The 21063-nt window shown below is 46.2% G+C and overlaps 1 protein-coding gene across 1 annotated transcript in view; it reads right to left on the minus strand.

The window, feature by feature from the left end:
• Window positions 1-21063, minus strand: part of LOC137359971 (glutamate receptor ionotropic, kainate 5-like) — a gene marked incomplete at its 3' end in the record, with an annotated part of 260230 nt that overhangs the window by 72388 nt on the left and 166779 nt on the right. Inside the window, exons 12-13 of the mRNA XM_068025563.1 lie at window positions 19705-19908; window positions 7130-7243 (exon numbers count right to left, since the gene is read on the minus strand). Of these exons, the coding sequence (XP_067881664.1) occupies window positions 7130-7243; window positions 19705-19908 (318 nt within the window). The remainder of the gene's footprint in view (window positions 1-7129; window positions 7244-19704; window positions 19909-21063) is intronic.

Consider the following 21063-nt stretch of genomic DNA (forward strand, 5'->3'; position numbering starts at 1 on the left):
TGATACTGCGGACTATAGGGAGTGTGTTTAAATGATAATGTGGACTATACGGAGTGGGTTTAAATGGTACTGCGGACTATAGGGAGTGTGTTTAAATGATACTGCGGACTATAGGGAGTGTGTTTAAATGGTACTGTGGACTATAGGGAGTGTGTTTAAATGATACTGCGGACTATAGGGAGTGTGTTTAAATGATAATGTGGACTATAGGGAGTGGGTTTAAATGGTACTGCGGACTATAGGGAGTGTGTTTAAATGATACTGTGGACTATAGGAAGTGTGTTGAAATGATTCTGTGGACTATAGGGAGTGTGTTTAAATGATACTGCGGACTATAGGGAGTGTGTTTAAATGATACTGCGGACTATAGGGAGTGTGTTTAAATGATACTGCGGACTATAGGGAGTGTGTTTAAATGGTACTGCGGACTATAGGGAATGTGTTTAAATGATACTGCGGACTATAGGGAATGTGTTTAAATGATGCTGCGGACTATAGGGAGTGTGTTTAAATGATGCTGCGGACTATAGGGAGTGTGTTTAAATGATACTGCGGACAATAGGGAGTGTGTTTAAATGGTACTGCGGACTATAGGGAGTGTGTTTAAATGGTACTGCGGACTATAGGGAGTGTGTTTAAATGATACTGCGGACTATAGGGAGTGTGTTTAAATGATACTGCGGACTATAGGGAGTGTGTTTAAATGATACTGCGGACTATAGGGAGTGTGTTTAAATGGTACTGCGGACTATAGGAAGTGTGTTTAAATGGTACTGCGGACTATAGGAAGTGTGTTTAAATGATACTGCGGACTATAGGGAGTGTGTTTAAATGGTACTGCGGACTATAGGGAGTGTGTTTCAATGGTACTGCGGATTATAGGAAGTGTGTTTAAATGGTACTGCGGACTATAGGAAGTGTGTTGAAATGGTACTGCGGACTATAGGAAGTGTGTTGAAATGGTACTGCGGATTATAGGAAGTGTGTTTAAATGGTACTGCGGACTATAGGAAGTGTGTTTAAATGGTACTGCGGACTATAGGGAGTGTGTTTAAATGGTACTGTGGACTATAGGGAGTGTGTTTAATTGATACTGCGGACTATAGGGAGTGTGTTTAAATGATACTGTGGACTATAGGGAGTGTGTTTAAATGATAATGTGGACTATAGGGAGTGTGTTTAAATGATACTGTGGACTATAGGGAGTGTGTTTAAATGATACTGCGGACTATAGGGAGTGTGTTTAAATGATACTGCGGACTATAGGGAGTGTGTTTAAATGATACTGCGGACTATCGGGAGTGTGTTTAAATGATACTGTGGACTATAGGGAGTGTGTTTAAATGATACTGTGGACTATAGGGAGTGTGTTTAAATGGTACTGCGGACTATAGGGAGTGTGTTTAAATGATACTGCGGACTATAGGGAGTGTGTTTAAATGATACTGTGGACTATAGGGAGTGTGTTTAAATGATACTGTGGACTATAGGGAGTGTGTTTAAATGATAATGTGGACTATAGGGAGTGTGTTTAAATGATACTGTGGACTATAGGGAGTGTGTTTAAATGATACTGTGGACTATAGGGAGTGTGTTTAAATGGTACTGTGGACTATAGGGAGTGTGTTTAAATGATACTGCGGACTATAGGGAGTGTGTTTAAATGATAATGTGGACTATAGGGAGTGTGTTTAAATGGTACTGCGGACTATAGGGAGTGTGTTTAAATGATACTGTGGACTATAGGGAGTGTGTTTAAATGATACTGCGGACTATAGGGAGTGTGTTTAAATGATGCTGTGGACTATAGGGAGTGTGTTTAAATGATACTGTGGACTATCGTGAGTGTGTTTAAATGATAATGCGGACTATAGGAAGTGTGTTTAAATGATACTGTGGACTATAGGGAGTGTGTTTAAATGGTACTGCGGACTATAGGGAGTGTGTTTAAATGATACTGCGGACTATAGGGAGTGTGTTTAAATGATACTGTGGACTATAGGGAGTGTGTTTAAATGATACTGTGGACTATAGGGAGTGTGTTTAAATGATAATGTGGACTATAGGGAGTGTGTTTAAATGATACTGTGGACTATAGGGAGTGTGTTTAAATGATACTGTGGACTATAGGGAGTGTGTTTAAATGGTACTGTGGACTATAGGGAGTGTGTTTAAATGATACTGCGGACTATAGGGAGTGTGTTTAAATGATAATGTGGACTATAGGGAGTGTGTTTAAATGGTACTGCGGACTATAGGAAGTGTGTTTAAATGATATTGTGGACTATAGGGAGTGTGTTTAAATGATACTGCGGACTATAGGGAGTGTGTTTAAATGATGCTGTGGACTATAGGGAGTGTGTTTAAATGATACTGTGGACTATCGTGAGTGTGTTTAAATGATAATGCGGACTATAGGAAGTGTGTTTAAATGATACTGTGGACTATAGGGAGTGTGTTTAAATGATAATGCGGACTATAGGAAGTGTGTTTAAATGATACTGCGGACTATAGGCAGTGTGTTTAAATGGCACTGCGGACTATAGGGAGTGTGTTTAAATGATAATGTGGACTATAGGAAGTGTGTTTAAATGGTACTGTGGACTATAGGGAGTGTGTTTAAATGGTACTGCGGACGATAGGGAGTGTGTTTAAATGGTACTGCGGACTATAGGGAGTGTGTTTAAATGATACTGCGGACTATAGGAAGTGTGTTTAAATGATACTGTGGACTATAGGGAGTGTGTTTAAATGATACTGTGGACTATCGGGAGTGTGTTTAAATGGTACTGCGGACTATAGGAAGTGTATTTAAATGGTACTGTGGACTATAGGGAGTGTGTTTAAATGGTACTGTGGACTATAGGGAGTGTGTTTAAATGGTACTGCGGACTATAGGGAGTGTGTTTAAATGATACTGTGGACTATAGGGAGTGTGTTTAAATGATGCTGTGGACTATAGGGAGTGTGTTTAAATGATAATGTGGACTATAGGGAGTGTGTTTAAATGATGCTGTGGACTTTCGGGAGTGTGTTTAAATGGTACTGTGGACTATAGGGAGTGTGTTTAAATGCTACTGTGGACTATAGGGAGTGTGTTTAAATGATAATGTGGACTATAGGGAGTGTGTTTAAATGGTACTGCGGACTATAGGGAGTGTGTTTAAATGATAATGTGGACTATAGGGAGTGTGTTTAAATGATACTGTGGACTATAGGGAGTGTGTTTAAATGATAATGCGGACTATAGGGAGTGTGTTTAAATGATAATGTGGACTATAGGGAGTGTGTTTAAATGATACTGTGGACTATAGGGAGTGTGTTTAAATGATACTGTGGACTATAGGGAGTGTGTTTAAATGATACTGTGGACTATAGGGAGTGTGTTTAAATGATAATGTGGACTATAGGGAGTGTGTTTAAATGATACTGCGGACTATAGGGAGTGTGTTTAAATGATACTGTGGACTATAGGGAGTGTGTTTAAATGGTACTGTGGACTATAGGGAGTGTGTTTAAATGATACTGCGGACTATAGGGAGTGTGTTTAAATGATAATGTGGACTATAGGGAGTGTGTTTAAATGATACTGTGGACTATAGGGAGTGTGTTTAAATGATACTGTGGACTATAGGGAGTGTGTTTAATTGGTACTGTGGACTATAGGGAGTGTGTTTAAATGATACTGCGGACTATAGGGAGTGTGTTTAAATGATAATGTGGACTATAGGGAGTGTGTTTAAATGGTACTGCGGACTATAGGGAGTGTGTTTAAATGATACTGTGGACTATAGGAAGTGTGTTTAAATGATACTGTGGACTATAGGGAGTGTGTTTAAATGATACTGCGGACTATAGGGAGTGTGTTTAAATGATGCTGTGGACTATAGGGAGTGTGTTTAAATGATACTGTGGACTATAGGGAGTGTGTTTAAATGATACTGCGGACTATAGGGAGTGTGTTTAAATGATACTGTGGACTATAGGGAGTGTGTTTAAATGATACTGTGGACTATAGGGAGTGTGTTTAAATGATAATGTGGACTATAGGGAGTGTGTTTAAATGATACTGTGGACTATAGGGAGTGTGTTTAAATGATACTGTGGACTATAGGGAGTGTGTTTAAATGGTACTGTGGACTATAGGGAGTGTGTTTAAATGATACTGCGGACTATAGGGAGTGTGTTTAAATGATACTGCGGACTATAGGGAGTGTGTTTAAATGATACTGTGGACTATAGGGAGTGTGTTTAAATGATAATGTGGACTATAGGGAGTGTGTTTAAATGATAATGTGGACTATAGGGAGTGTGTTTAAATTATACTGTGGACTATAGGGAGTGTGTTTAAATGATAATGTGGACTAGAGGGAGTGTGTTTAAATGGTACTGTGGACTATAGGGAGTGTGTTTAAATGGTACTGTGGACTATAGGGAGTGTGTTTAAATGGTACTGCGGACTATAGGGAGTGTGTTTAAATGATACTGTGGACTATAGGGAGTGTGTTTAAATGATGCTGTGGACTATAGGGAGTGTGTTTAAATGATAATGTGGACTATAGGGAGTGTGTTTAAATGATGCTGTGGACTATAGGGAGTGTGTTTAAATGGTACTGTGGACTATAGGGAGTGTGTTTAAATGCTACTGTGGACTATAGGGAGTGTGTTTAAATGGTACTGCGGACTATAGGGAGTGTGTTTAAATGATAATGTGGACTATAGGGAGTGTGTTTAAATGATACTGTGGACTATAGGGAGTGTGTTTAAATGATAATGCGGACTATAGGGAGTGTGTTTAAATGATAATGTGGACTATAGGGAGTGTGTTTAAATGATAATGCGGACTATAGGGAGTGTGTTTAAATGATACTGTGGACTATAGGGAGTGTGTTTAAATGATACTGTGGACTATAGGGAGTGTGTTTAAATGATACTGCGGACTATAGGGAGCGTGTTTAAATGATACTATGGACTATAGGGAGTGTGTTTAAATGATACTGTGGACTATAGGGAGTGTGTTTAAATGATAATGTGGACTATAGGGAGTGTGTTTAAATGATACTGTGGACTATAGGGAGTGTGTTTAAATGATACTGTGGACTATAGGGAGTGTGTTTAAATGGTACTGTGGACTATAGGGAGTGTGTTTAAATGATACTGCGGACTATAGGGAGTGTGTTTAAATGATACTGCGGACTATAGGGAGTGTGTTTAAATGATACTGTGGACTATAGGGAGTGTGTTTAAATGATAATGTGGACTATAGGGAGTGTGTTTAAATGATAATGTGGACTATAGGGAGTGTGTTTAAATTATACTGTGGACTATAGGGAGTGTGTTTAAATGATAATGTGGACTAGAGGGAGTGTGTTTAAATGATAATGTGGACTATAGGGAGTGTGTTTAAATGATACTGTGGACTATAGGGAGTGTGTTTAAATGATAATGTGGACTATAGGGAGTGTGTTTAAATGGTACTGTGGACTATAGGGAGTGTGTTTAAATGATACTGTGGACTATAGGGAGTGTGTTTAAATGATACTGTGGACTATAGGGAGTGTGTTTAAATGATGCTGTGGACTATAGGGAGTGTGTTTAAATGATAATGCGGACTATAGGGAGTGTGTTTAAATGATACTGCGGACTATAGGGAGTGTGTTTAAATGATACTGTGGACTATAGGGAGTGTGTTTAAATGATACTGTGGACTATAGGGAGTGTGTTTAAATGATACTGTGGACTATAGGGAGTGTGTTTAAATGATAATGTGGACTATAGGGAGTGTGTTTAAATGATAATGTGGACTATAGGGAGTGTGTTTAAATGATAATGTGGACTATAGGGAGTGTGTTTAAATGATAATGTGGACTATAGGGAGTGTGTTTAAATGATAATGTGGACTATAGGGAGTGTGTTTAAATGATAATGTGGACTATAGGGAGTGTGTTTAAATGATACTGCGGACTATGGGGAGTGTGTTTAAATGATGCTGCGGACTATAGGGAGTGTGTTTAAATGATAATGAGGACTATAGGGAGTGTGTTTAAATGATAATGTGGACTATAGGGAGTGTGTTTAAATGATAATGTGGACTATAGGGAGTGTGTTTAAATGATACTGTGGACGATAGGGAGTGTGTTTAAATGGTACTGCGGACTATAGGGAGTGTGTTTAAATGATAATGCGGACTATAGGGAGTGTGTTTAAATGATGCTGCACACTATAGGGAGTGTGTTTAAATGATACTGCGGACTATAGGGAGTGTGTTTAAATGATGCTGTGGACTATAGGGAGTGTGTTTAAATGATACTGTGGACGATAGGGAGTGTGTTTAAATGGTACTGCGGACTATAGGGAGTGTGTTTAAATGATACTGTGGACTATAGGAAGTGTGTTTAAATGATAATGTGGACTATAGGGAGTGTGTTTAAATGATGCTGTGGACTATAGGGAGTGTGTTTAAATGATACTGTGGACGATAGGGAGTGTGTTTAAATGGTACTGCGGACTATAGGGAGTGTGTTTAAATGATACTGTGGACTATAGGAAGTGTGTTTAAATGATAATGTGGACTATAGGGAGTGTGTTTAAATGATGCTGTGGACTATAGGGAGTGTGTTTAAATGATAATGTGGACTATAGGGAGTGTGTTTAAATGATGCTGTGGACTATACGGAGTGTGTTTAAATGGTACTGTGGACTATAGGGAGTGTGTTTAAATGATACTGTGGACTATAGGGAGTGTGTTTAAATGATAATGTGGACTATAGGGAGTGTGTTTAAATGATACTGTGGACTATAGGGAGTGTGTTTAAATGATGCTGTGGACTATACGGAGTGTGTTTAAATGGTACAGCGGACTATAGGGAGTGTGTTTAAATGATACTGCGGACTATAGGGAGTGTGTTTAAATGATGCTGTGGACTATACGGAGTGTGTTTAAATGGTACTGTGGACTATAGGGAGTGTGTTTAAATGGTACTGCGGACGATAGGGAGTGTGTTTAAATGGTACTGCGGACTATAGGGAGTGTGTTTAAATGCCCATTATACAGTGCAGTGATCGGTGTGATTCTTCTCTCCTGATTTACCCAGGTACAGAGATAACGGTGAAAGCTGATCTTTCTTACCATGTGCATTCTGTATAAGATGCTGATTCCCAGAGTCATGAAGGGTTTTGAGAAGTCGATAACTTTCTCCCTCTCAGCAGTGATGGTGAAGGCCGCAACAGCAAGATCAGCTTTCTGTAAATATACAAAGTCAATCCTCAGACTTCACCTCTCTCTCTTTGTATATATCTCTCTCTCTGTCTCTCCAACTGTCTGTCTGTCGCTCTCTCTCAGTCTCTTCAACTGTCTCTCTGTCGCTCTCTCTCTGTCTCTTCAACTGTCTCTCTGTCTCTCTGTCTCTTCAACTGTCTCTCTGTCGCTCTCTCTCTCTCTTCAACTGTCTCTCTGTCGCTCTCTCTCTGTCTCTCTGTCTCTTCAACTGTCTCTCTGTCGCTCTCTCTCTGTCTCTTCAACTGTCTCTCTGTCGCTCTCTCTCTCTCTCTTCAACTGTCTCTCTGTCGCTCTCTCTCTGTCTCTCTGTCTCTTCAACTGTCTCTCTGTCGCTCTCTCTCTCTCTCTTCAACTGTCTCTCTGTCGCTCTCTCTCTGTCTCTCCAACTGTCTCTCTGTCGCTCTCTCTCTCTCTTCAACTGTCTCTCTGTCGCTCTCTCTCTCTCTCTTCAACTGTCTCTCTGTCGCTCTCTCTCTGTCTCTCCAACTGTCTCTCTGTCGCTCTCTCTCTGTCTCTTCAACTGTTTATCTCGCTCTCAATCTCTCTCTGTCTCTCCAACTATCTCTCTGTCTCTTCAACTGTCTCTCTCGCTCTCAATCTCTCTCTGTCTCTCCAACTATCTCTCTGTCTCTTCAACTGTCTCTCTCGCTCTCAATCTCTCTCTGTCTCTCCAACGATCTCTCTGTCTCTTCAACTGTCTCTCTCGCTCTCAATCCCTCTCCCACTCTCTCTCTCTCTCACTCTGTCCATCTCCCACTCTGTCTCCGTCTTTCTCTCTCTCTATCTCTCCCTCATTCTGTCTCTGCAACTGTCTCTCTCACTCTCAATCTTTCTCCCACTCTGTCTCTGTCTCTCTCTGTCCCTTTCTCCATCGCTCTCTCTCTCTGTCTCTCTTTCCCTGTCTTATCTTTTTTCCTCTTCTTTCTCTCTCTCACTCTGTCTCTTTTGCTCTCGGTCCTTCATTGTCCTCAAATCTCTCTCTCTCTCTCTGTCTTGTCTCTCATGTGTTCGCTCTATCTCTGTCTCTAATCGGTCTCCCCATCTCCATTTCTCTCTGTTTCTCTCAGCCTCTCACTATGTCTCTCAGTCTCTTTCTCTTTCTGTCTGTTCCTTCATCTCTCTTTTTCATATTTTTTATTTTTCAGTCTGACTCATTCTCTCTCTCACTCTATTTTCTGAATCTCACTCTGCCACTTGGCCCCTCTCCGTCTCTCTCTCTCTCTCTCTGTTGATGTCTCCTTCCTGTCTAAGACCCTCATACCCATTTCTATTACCCCCCCCAATATTAACTTTCATTGGGAGTTCTGCACCAAACCTTGCTCTGACATTTGTTCAATATCAACCCATTTCAGATGCTGCGGAGCCAGTCAACTCCTCGAAAGCTGCCTAAAACTGCAGGCGTCGCTGCACCACAGACACAGTCACCACAGACACTGTCACCACAGACACTGTCACCACAGACACAGTCACCACAGACACTGTCACCACAGACACTGTCACCACAGACACTGTCACCAAAACACTGTCACCTCCGACATTGTCACCACAGACACAGTCACCACAGACACAGTCACCACAGACACAGTCACCACAGACACAGTCACCAAAACACAGTCACCAAAACACAGTCACCACAGACACTGTCACCACAGACACTGTCACCACAGACACTGTCACCACAGACACTGTCACCACAGACACTGTCACCAAAACACTGTCACCAAAACACTGTCACCAAAACACTGTCACCAAGACACTGTCACCAAGACACTGTCACCAAGACACTGTCACCAAGACACTGTCACCAAGACACTGTCACCAAGACACTGTCACCAAGACACTGTCACCAAGACACAGCCACCAGGACACAGCCACCAGGACACAGCCACCAGGACACAGCCACCAGGACACAGCCACCAGGACACAGCCACCAGGACACTGTCACCCAGACACTGTCACCCAGACACAGTCACCCAGACACAGTCACCACAGGCCCTGTCACCACAGGCCCGTCACTACAGTCCCGTCACTACAGTCCCGTCACTACAGTCCCGTCACTACAGTCCCGTCACTACAGTCCCGTCACTGGAGGCCCTGTCACTAGAGGACCTGTCACTAGAGGCCCTGTCATTAAATGCCCCTTAACCACTGGCCCTGTCACTACAGGCCCCTCCAGCACTGGCCCTGTCACTACAGGCCCCTCCACCACTGGCCCTGTCACTATAGGCCCCATCACGACAGGCCGCTTCACCACTCGACCTGTCACTCCATGGCCCTCCACCACTGGCCCAGTCACTATAGGCCTCATCACAACAGGCTGCTTCACCACTGGACCTGTCACTCCAGGCCCCTCCACCACTGGCCCTGTCACTCTTGGCCTCATCACTACAGGCTGCTTCACCACTGGACCTGTCACTCCAGGACACTTCACCACTGGACCGGTCACTAGAAGCGCCTCAACCACAGGCCCTGTCACTACAGACCCCTCAACCACAGGCCCTGTCATTACAGGCCCCTTCACCACTGGACCTGTCACTAAAGGCCCTCAACCAAAGGCCCTGTCACTACAGGCCCCTTCACCACTGGACCTGTCACTAGAGGCCCCTTCACCACTGGCCCTGTCACTACAGGCCCCTTCACCACTGGCCCTGCCACTACAGGCCCCTCAACCACTGGACCTGTCACTAGAGGCCCCTTCACCACTGGCCCTGTCACTACATTCCTCTTCACCACTGGACCTGTCACTACAGGCCCCTCAACCACAGACCCCGTCACTAGAGGCCCCTTCACCTCTGGCCCTGTCACTACAGGCCAAACGCAAACTTAAGAGTGCACCAGAGATAAGGCCAGAGTTTACAAAAACAGTAAAAAGACAGAAAAAAAAGGCTTTGTATCTGAATGTGCGTAACATTCGTAACAAAACGAATGAATCGGTAGCTCAAATAGAAATAAATATGCATGACATGATAGCTGTTACAGAGGCGTGGTTGCAAGGTGACCAAGGCTGGGACCTGAGTATTCAAGGATATTCGACATTTTGGAAGGACAGGAAGCTCAGAAAAGGTGGAGGGGTAGCGCTGATAATTAAAGTTGACTTAATTTAATAGTGGGAGGGGACCTTTGTTCTAAAGATTGAGATGTGGTATCAGTTTGGGTCGAGATAAGAAGTAGCAAAGGGAAGAAGTCACTTGTGGGAGTAGTTTAGAGGCCTCCGAACAGTAACCCAACTGCAGGAAGGGGTTTACAGGAAGAAATAGTGACGGAGTAAGGGATATACGGAGAGGAGACTTTGCCTGAGGGAGACGGAGCAAGAGTTTGAAGAGATAGGTTGGTCTGTCTGTGCCGTGTGATGTTACAGCGAAGAAGGTAAGTGATTGGTTGGTGAACATTTTCTTATCTTCTCTTATGTAAAGTAAGGAATATTAATTAGGGTTAGTATAACATTATTTGAAATAATAAGAATTAGAATCTTCTGAGACTCAGGTAATTTATTAGTAAGATTTATGAGCAGTAGTAAAGCTTTTGAGTAGTAATGGGGCTTATTAATCATAAATTAAGAAAAATAAATTAATTATCACGTAATTAAGATGGCAGGGCAGGTGATGTGTGGCAGCTGCAGTATGTGGGGGCTGGTGGACTCGTGTGATCCATGGCAACCACGCCTGCAGTAAGTATCGGCGGCTCGAGGAGCTTCGGCTCAGAGTCAGTGAGCTGGAGGCCCAGCGACAGACACTGCGACACACCAGGGAGGGGCTAAGTTACCTGAGCTTTGCATCAGGAGGCAGTCACACCGCTTAGGATCGGCTCTTCTGATTTGCTCAGTGGTCAGGGACACGTGACTGCGAGTGAGGCAGGTGAGGGGACCCGGAAGGCAGAAGCAGAGGAGCCTCAGCCCTCGTAATTGTCCAACAGGTGCGAGGTTCTGGCCGCCTGTATAGATGAGAGCGAGGGATGCAGAGTGGATGAGAGAACTGACCGTGGCACAGGAAGCCATTCAAGCGGAGGGGGGGGGGGGGGGGTGGGAGGGGGGGGCGGGAGAATGTAGTGGCATTAGGGGACAATATAGTTAAGGGGATAGACACAGTTCTCTGCAGCCAACAGCGAGAGTCCAGACGGCTGTGTTGCCTGCCCGGTGCCAAGGTTTGGGACATCTGCTCAGGGCTGGAGAGGAACGTACAGTGGGAGGGGGAGGTTCCAGTTGTCGTGTTTCAGATGGGTACCAACGTCATAGCTAGGACTAGGAAATAGGTTCTGCGTAGGGAGCATGAGCAGTTAGGGACTAAATTAAAAAGCAGAACCTCAAAGGTAATAAACTTGGTAATAACAATTGGTGTGGGAAAAATGGGTTGCGATTCATGGGGCACTGGCACCAGTACTGGGGAAAGTGGGAGCTGTACCACTGGGACGGTCTTCACCTGGACCGTGCTGGGACCAGTGTTCTGGTGAGTCAGATAACTAGGGCGGTCGAGAGGGCTTTAAACTAAATAGTGGGGGCGAGGGATCAAGTGAAGGAAGGTATGATGAATTAAAGAGAGAGGAGGAGGGAAAAGAGCGGGTGGCAATAAGGGAATTGAGAATTTGAACGTGACAGGAAGGGACAGAGCGTACAAATTTAAGAGTGCGCCAGCAGATAAGGCTAGAGGTTGTGAAAATAATAAGAAAGACAGAATTAGAGGCACTCTATCTGAATGCACACAGCATTCACAACAAGGTAGATGAATTGATGGCAGCAATGAAAGTAAATAGGCATGATCTAATTGCCATTACAGAGACGTGGCTGTAAGGTGAGCAAGGCTGGGAACTGAATGCTCAAGGGTATTCGACATTTACAAAGGATAGGCAACAAGGAAAAGGAGGTGCGGTAGTGCTTTTAATAAAGATTGAGATCAGTACATCAGTGAGAAAGGATCTTAGATAGAAAGATCAAGGTGTAGAATCAATTTGGGTGGCGCTAAGAAACAACAAGGGGCAGCAAACATTGATAGAAGTTGTTTATAGGCAACCAAACAGTAGTGGTAATGTAGGGCACTGTATAAATCAGAAAATTAGAGGTGCATGTAAAAAAGGGTAATACAGTAATCATCGGGGACTTCAATCTACATATAGACTGGGTAAACCTAATTCGCACTAATGCTGTGGAGGATGAATTCCTGGAATGTATCCGAGATTGTTTTCTAGAACAGTATGTTGAGGAACCAACTAGAGAACGGGCTATTTTAGATCTAGTATTGCGCAACGAGAAAGGGCTAATTAATAATCTCATTTTAAGGAGCCTTTAGGGAAGAGTGGTCATAATATGATAGAATTTCACTTGAAGTTTGAAAATGATGTAGTTCAATCCAAAACTAGGGTCTTAAATCTAAACAAAGGAAACTACAAAGGTACGAGGGGCAAATTGGTGGTGGTAGATTGGGCAACTACATTAGAAGGTATGATGGTAGACAGGCAAATGCTAGCATTTATAGATTTAATACATGGTTTACAACACATTTACATTCCTTTGAGGTACAAAATCCCAGCAGGAAAAGTGATCCAACCATGGCTAACAAGAGAATTAAAGATTGTATTAGTTCAAAGGAAGAGGATTATAAAATTTGCCAAAAAAAAATGTAAACCAGAGGATTGGGAGCATTTGAAGGAGGACCAAGAAACTGATAAAGAAAGTGAAAATAGAATATGGAACTAACGAGAAACATAAAAACAGACTGTAAAAGCTTATATAGATTAGCAAAGGCAAATGTGGGCCCATTACAAGCAGTCGGGAATTTATAATGGGGAATAAGGAAATGGCAGAGAAACTAAACAAATACTTTGTGTCTGTCCTGGATGGTGTCGAGCTTCTTGAGTGTTGTTGGAGCTGCACCCATCCAGGCAAGTGGAGAGTATTCCAACACACTCCTGACTTGTGCCTTGTAGATGGCGGACAGGCTTTGGGGAGTCAGAAGGTGAGTTACTTACCACAGGATTCCTAGCCTCTGACCTGCTCTTGTAGCCACGGTATTTATATGGCTACGCCAGTTCAGTTTCTGGTCAATGGTAGCCCCCAGGATGTTGATAGTGGGGGATTCAGCGATGGTAATGCCATTGAATGTCAAGGGGAGATGGTTAGATTCTCTCGTTGGAGATGGTCAACAAAGAGTAGGAATAAATGGGTCATTCTCAGGTTGGCAGGCTGTGACTAGTGAGGTATTGCAAGGATCAGTGCCTGGGCCCCAGTTATTCACAATCTGTATCAATGATTTGGATGTGGGGACCAAATGTAATATTTTCGAGTTTGCTGATGACACAAAACTAGGCGGGAACGTGAGGTGTGAGGAGGATGCAAATAGGCTTCAAGGGGATTTAGATTGGCTAAATGAGTGGGCAAGAACATGGCAGATGGAATATAATGCGGAAAAATGTGGTAGGAAAAACAGAAAGGAAGAGTATTTTTTACATGGTGAGAGATTGGGAAGATTGGGAAGGTTCACCAGACTGATCCTGGGAAGGCGGGATTGTCCTGTGAGGAGAGACTGAGGAGACAGGGCCTATATTTTATAGAGTTTAGAAGAATGAGAGGTGATCTCATTCAAACATACAAAATTCTTACGGAGCTCGACGGGGTAGATGAAGGAAGGATGTTTCTCCCAGCTGGGGGAGTCGAGAACCAGGGGACACAGTCTCGGAATAAGGGGTAGGCCACTTAGGACTGTGATGAGGAGGAATTTCTTCACTGAGACGGCGATGAATCTGTGGAATTCTCTACCCCAGAGGGCTGTGGAAGCTCAGTCATTATTGTTCAAGATAGAGATCGATAGATTTCGGGATGTTAAAGTTATCAAGGGATAGTGTGGGAAAATGGCGTTGAGGTAGAAGATCAGCCATGATCTAGTTCAATGGTGGAGCAGGCTCGAGGGGCTGAATGGCCTACTCCTGCTCCTATTTCCTGTGTTCCTAAATAATGGGAGCCTGTAAGAAAGGTATCGCAATAATCCTGGGTGAGTTTAATCCACATATAGATCGGATAAATCAGATTGGCAAAGGTAGCCTGGAGGGTGAGTTCATTGAGTGTATTTGGGACAATTTCTGAGAGCAGCACATTCTAGAGTCAACCAGAGACCTGGTCATGTACAATGAGACAGGATTAAAGAAAGACCTCATAGTAAAGGAGCCTGTAGGTAGTAGTGATCATAACATGATTGAATTTCCCATTCAGTTTGAGGGTGAGAAGAGTCGGTCTAAGACTAGCATTTTAAACGTAAATAAAGGCAATTGCAAGGGTATGAAGGCAGAGCTGGCTAAAGTGAACTGGGAAAATAGGTTAAAGGGTAATACAGTAGAGATGCAGTGGCAGACATTTAAGGAAATAGTTCATAACTCTCAGCATAGATACATTCCAATGAGAAAGACTCTGAGAAGGAAGCACCATCTGTGGCTAACTACGGAAGTTAAGGATAGTATCAAATTGAAAGAAAACGTTACAATACTACGAAGATTAATGGTAGCTCAGAAGAGTGGACAGAATTTTAAAACCAGCAAAGACTGATGAAAAAAATAGTGAAGGAGAAATCAGAGTATGAGTGAAAGCTAGCTAGAAGTATAAAGGCAGATAGGAAGAGTTTCTACAAGTATTTCAAAAGAAAAAGGAGTAACTAAAGTGAGTGTTGGTCCTCTGGAGAGTGAGTCTGGGGGAATTAATAATGGGAAAAAAGGAAATGGCAGAAACATTGAACAGATATTTTGTGTCGCTCTTCACTGTAGAAGACTCAACTAACATCCCAGAAATACTTGCAAATCGTGATGTGAAAGGGAGGAAAGAATTTAAAACAATTACAATCACCAAGGAAAGGGTACTGAGAAAACTACTGGAACTAAAAGCTGACAAGTCCCCAGGAGTTGATGGCTTGCACCCTCGGGTCTTAAAAGAAGTCGCTGTGATTGTAGATGCATTGGTTCAGGAAAGGAGGGAGACAGAAAGCAGGAAACTACAGGCTAGTTAGCTTAACACCTGTCATAGGGAAAATGCTGGAATCTGTTATTACATGATTTTTTGAAGGGAAATCGTGTTTGACTAATTTATTAGAGTTCTTTGAGGAAGTAACAAGCAAGGTGGATAAAGGGGCACCTCTAGATGTGGTGTACTTAGATTTCCAAAAGGCATTTGATAAGGCGCCCCATCAAAGATTACTACACAAAATAAGGGCTCATGGTGTAGGGGGTAACATATGAGCATGGATAGAGGATTGGTTAGCTAACAGGAAGCAGAGAGTAGGGATAAATGGGCCATTCTTGGGTTGACAAGCTGCAACTAGTGGAGTGCCACAGGGATCAGTGCTGGGGCCTCAACTATTTACAATCTCTATCAATGACTTGGATGAAGGGACCGAATGTATGGTTGCTAAATTTTGCCGATGGACACAAAGATAGGGAGGAGAGTAAGTTGTGAAGTGGGCATGAAGAGTCTGCAAAGGGATATAGATAGGTTAAGTGAGTGGGCACAAATTTGACAGGTGGATTATAATGTGGGATAACGTGAACTTGTCCACTTTGGCAGGAAGAATCAAAAAAGCTGTATATTATTTAAATGGAGAGAGTTTGGAGAACTCTGCAGTGCAGAGGGATCTGGGTGTCCTGGTACATGATACACAAGAAGTTAGTCTGCAGGTACAGCAAGTGATTAGGAAGGGAAATGGAATGTTGTTTATTGCAGGGGAATGGAATATAAAAGTAGGAAGTTATGCTACAGTTGTACAGAGTGTTGATGGGACCACACCTGTGTACAGTTTTGGTCTCCTTACTTAAGTAAGGATATAATTGCATCAGAAGCAGTTCAGAGAAGGTTCACTCGACTGATTCCTGGGATGACGGGTTATCTTACGAGGAAAGGTTGGACAGGTTGGGCCTGTATCCATTGGAGTTCAGAGGAATGAGAGGTGATCTTATTGAAACATATAAGATCCTGAGGGGACTTGACAGGGTAGATGCAGAAAGGATGTTTCCCCTTATGGGAGAGACTAGAACTAGGGAACACAGTTTAAACATTAGGGGTCTCCCATTTAAGACAGAAGTGAGGAGAATTTATTTTTCTCAGAGGGTCGTCAGGCTGTAAAATTCTCTTCCCCGGAGAGCAGTGGAGACAGGTTCGTTGAGTATTTTAAAGGCCGAGTTCGATAGATTCTTGATTGACAAAGGAGTCAAAGGTTGTAGCAGGTCGACAGGAAAGTAGAGTTGATGCCACAATCACATCAGCCATGATCTTATCAAATGGCGGAGCAGGCTTGAGGAGCCGAATGGCCTACCCCTGCTCCTAGCTCATAATTTCGTAGGCCCTGTCACTACAGGTCTCTTCACCTCAGGCCCCGTTGCCACAGACCCTGTCCCTACAGGCCCCATCACCATAGGCCCCGTCAGTACAGGCCCTGTCCCTACATGCCCCGTCGCCACAGGCCCCGTCGCCACAGACCCTGTCCCTACAGGCGCCATCACCACAGGCCCCATCGCCACAAATCCTGTCACCACAGGCCCCGTCAGTACAGGCCCCGTCAGTACAGGCCCCGTCAGTACAGGCCCCGTCGCCACAGTCACCGTCGCCACAGGCCCCGTCGCCACAGGCCCCGTCGCCACAGTCACCGTCGCCACAGTCACCGTCGCCACAGGCCCCGTCGCCACAGGCCCCGTCGCCACAGGCCCCACAGTCACAGGCCCCACAGTCACAGATCCTGTCCCTACAGGCCCCATCCCTAAAGGCCCAGTCACCACAAGCCCAGTCACCAAAGCCCCGTCACTACAGGCCCCATCAGTACAGGCCCCCTCAGTACAGGCTACTTCCCTACAGGCTGCGTCCCTACAGGCCCAGTCCAAACAAGCCCGGTCACCAAAGGCCCCGTCACCAAAGGCCCCGTCACTACAGGCCCCGTCACTACAGGCCCCGTCACTACAGGCCCCGTCACCACAGGTCACATAGTCACAGACCCTGTCACTACAGGCCCCATAGTCACAGACCCTGTCCCTAAAGACCCTGTCCCTAAAAGCCCTGTCACCACAGGCCCCGTCAGTACAGGCCCTGTCACCACAGTCCCCGTCGCCACAGACCCTGTCCCTACAGGCCCCGTCACCACAGGCCCCATAGTCACAGATCCTGTCCCTAAAGGCCCCGTTACCACAGACCCTGTCCCTAAAGGCCCTGTCACCACAGGCCCCATCACCACAGACCCTGTCCCTGAAGGCCCCGTCAGTACAGGCTCCATCACCACAGTCCCCGTCACCACAGTCCCCGTCCCTACAGGCCCCATCCCTAAAGGCCCAGTCACCACAAGCCCAGTCACCAAAGCCCCGTCACTACAGGCCCCGTCACTACAGGCCCCGTCAGTACAGGCCCCGTCAGTACAGGCTACTTCCCTACAGGCTGCATCCCTACAGGCCCAGTCCCCACAAGCCCGGTCACCAAAGGCCCCGTCACCAAAGGCCCCGTCACCAAAGGCCCCGTCACCAAAGGCCCCGTCACCAAAGGCCCCGTCACTACAGGCCCCGTCACTACAGGCCCCGTCACCACAGGCCCCGTCACCACAGGCCCCGTCACCACAGGCCCCGTCACCACAGGTCACATAGTCACAGACCCTGTCACTACAGGCCCCATCACCACAAGCCACATAGTCACAGACCCTGTCCCTAAAGGCCCTGTCACCACAGGCCCCATCAGTACATGCCCCGTCAGTACAGGCCCCGTCCCTACAGGCCCTGTCACCACAGTCCCCGTCGCCACAGACCCTGTCCCTACAGGCCCCATAGTCACAGATCCTGTCCCTAAAGGCCCCGTCACCACAGACCCTGTCCCTAAAGGCCCCGTCACCACAGACCCTGTCCCTAAAGGCCCCGTCACCACAGGCCCCGTCACTACAGGCCCCGTCAGTACAGGCCCCGTCACCACAGTCCCCGTCACCACAGTCCCCATCCCTAAAGGCCCAGTCACCACAAGCCGAGTCACCACAAGCCGAGTCACCACAAGCCGAGTCACCACAAGCCGAGTCACCACAAGCCCAGTCACCACAAGCCCAGTCACCACAAGCCCCGTCACCAAAGCCCCGTCACCAAAGCCCCGTCACCAAAGCCCCGTCACTACAGGCCCCGTCACTACAGGCCCCGTCACTACAGGTCCCGTCACTACAGGTCCCGTCAGTACAGGTCCCGTCAGTACAGGTCCCGTCAGTACAGGTTCCGTCAGTACAGGCTACATCCCTACAGGCTGCATCCCTACAGGCTGCATCCCTACAGGCTGCATCCCTACAGGCCCAGTCCCCACAAGCCCAGTCACCAAAGGCCCAGTCACTACAGGCCCCGTCACCACAGGCCCCGTCACCACAGGCCCCGTCACCACAGGCCCCGTCACCACAGGCCCCATCGCCAGTCGCACTGTCACTTCAGGCCCATTCAGCACAGGCCCGATCCTTGAACAAATTGAGAGCTACAGGGATCTATTCACAGGCTATAACCATGGCTGAGGAGACAAGCTGCTTTCTCACGCTGCCCGTCAAGCCAGACATCGCCAATAACCTGCTCAACCACGTCCTCACAATGACACAACTCTCCTACCCTCCCGTCTCCTCTATCGGCTCCTACCCCGTCATCCTTCCCTGTGTCCACGCCATTCTTCACACTCCTCCCTCTTCTCTTTGCTCTCCTCTTCTTCCCCTCTCCTCTATCTCTCTCCTCTCTTCCCTTTCCTCAGTCCTCGCTTTCATGTTCCCCCTTTCTCTCCCCGCCGTCCACTTTCATCTGTCTTTTTCTGGCCCCCGCAGGAAATCAATCCGGATGAAAGACGGCGGTGAAAACCAGACCGGCTTTTGAGTGTCCCTCAGGGAAGGGCACCTGCCACCCTTCTCTGCCCCGGACCTACACGTGACTCCCATCCCAACTCCGCGAGCAACTCGCAAAGCTCTCGGGGCAACTAGGGGATGGGCAAGAAATACTGGGCACCCACTTTCTGTCGCATGGAGCAGGCTTGCATGTTCTTGAGTGTGGAAGCTTAAGGAGTGACGGAATCGAGGGGTTTGAAGATGATAAATGGAGTTGATAGGGTCGATAGAGAGAAACTATTTCATCTGGTGGGCAGAACCCCAAAATTACAGCCAGGCTGCGCACACAAAGGGGATTGGAAATCTGGAACTCTCTCCCCTCACAGGGCGGAGGCCGAAGATCTCAAAACTGAGGTCGGTAGGATTTTGGTAGGCGAGGGATTTACAGGAGCAAAGTCGGGAAATGGAGTTAAAATACAGATCAGCCACGATCGAACTGAATGGTGGAACAGGCTCGAAGGGGCCGAATGGCCTCCTCCTGTGCCTGTGTTCCCCTGTTCCGAGCTGTTACCCATGCCTCCCTGGGGCAGTACCAGTCTGGCCCTGTGTTCGTGAGTGTAATCTGGTGCCATGGCTCACAACGCCAGCTCCTACCCGCTGGATGAGCTCCCCGACCATGCCAGTCCATGATCCATTGGACTCGGGAGCTCCGTACAGCCCGTCCTCCACCAGTTTGATCTTGAAGTTGAACTTCAGGATGTCTCCCAGCTCCTTTAGCATGTCAACACAGAAACCCTCGTAACGGTCGTTCTCCTTCAGCTCCTGGAAGTTGCGTTTCCGCATCACGTAGGGGTTTTCCTGCAGGGGCAGAGACTCAGAGTGTGACTGTGCACACCCATCCATTCACACCAATGGCACACTCACAGGGCACGGTGCCCCATGGGCTCACCTCACACACATACACACACCCTCACCTACCCACACTCACTCAGATACACACACTCACACTCTCACACACACTCACCTACCCACACTCACTCAGGTACACACACTCGCTCAGATACACACACTCGCTCAGATACACACACTCGCTCAGATACACACACTCACTCAGATACACACTCACTCAGATACACACTCACTCAGATACACACTCACTCAGATACACACACTCACACTCTCAAACACACTAACCTACCCACGCTCACTCAGATACACACACTCACTCTCACACACACTCACCTACCCACACTCACTCAGGTACACACACTCGCTCAGATACACACACTCACTCAGATACACACACTCACTCAGATACACACACTCACTCAGATACACACTCACTCAGATACACACACTCACACTCTCAAACACACTAACCTACCCACACTCACTCAGATACACACACTCACTCTCACACACACTCACCTACCCACACTCGCTCAGGTACACACACTCACTCAGATACACACACTCACTCAGATACACACACTCACTCAGATACACACACTCACCTACCCACACTCACACTCTCAAACACACTCACCTACCCACACTCACTCAGATACACACACTCACACTCTCACACACACTCACCTACCCACACTCACTCAGGTACACACACTCGCTCAGATACACACACTCACCTACCCACACTCACTCAGGTACACACACTCGCTCAGATACACACACTCACTCAGATACACACACTCACTCAGATACACACACTAACCTACCCACACTCACTCAGATACACACACTCACTCTCACACACACTCACCTACCCACACTCGCTCAGGTACACACACTCACTCAGATACACACACTCACTCAGATACACACACTCACCTACCCACACTCACACTCTCAAACACACTCACCTACCCACACTCACTCAGATACACACACTCACTCAGATACACACACTCACACTCTCAAACACACTCACCTACCCACACTCACTCTCTCACACACACTCACCTACCCACACTCACTCTCTCACACACCCTCACC

Source organism: Heterodontus francisci, unplaced genomic scaffold (assembly GCF_036365525.1).
Source record: "Heterodontus francisci isolate sHetFra1 unplaced genomic scaffold, sHetFra1.hap1 HAP1_SCAFFOLD_764, whole genome shotgun sequence".
Taxonomy (NCBI): domain Eukaryota; kingdom Metazoa; phylum Chordata; class Chondrichthyes; order Heterodontiformes; family Heterodontidae; genus Heterodontus; species Heterodontus francisci.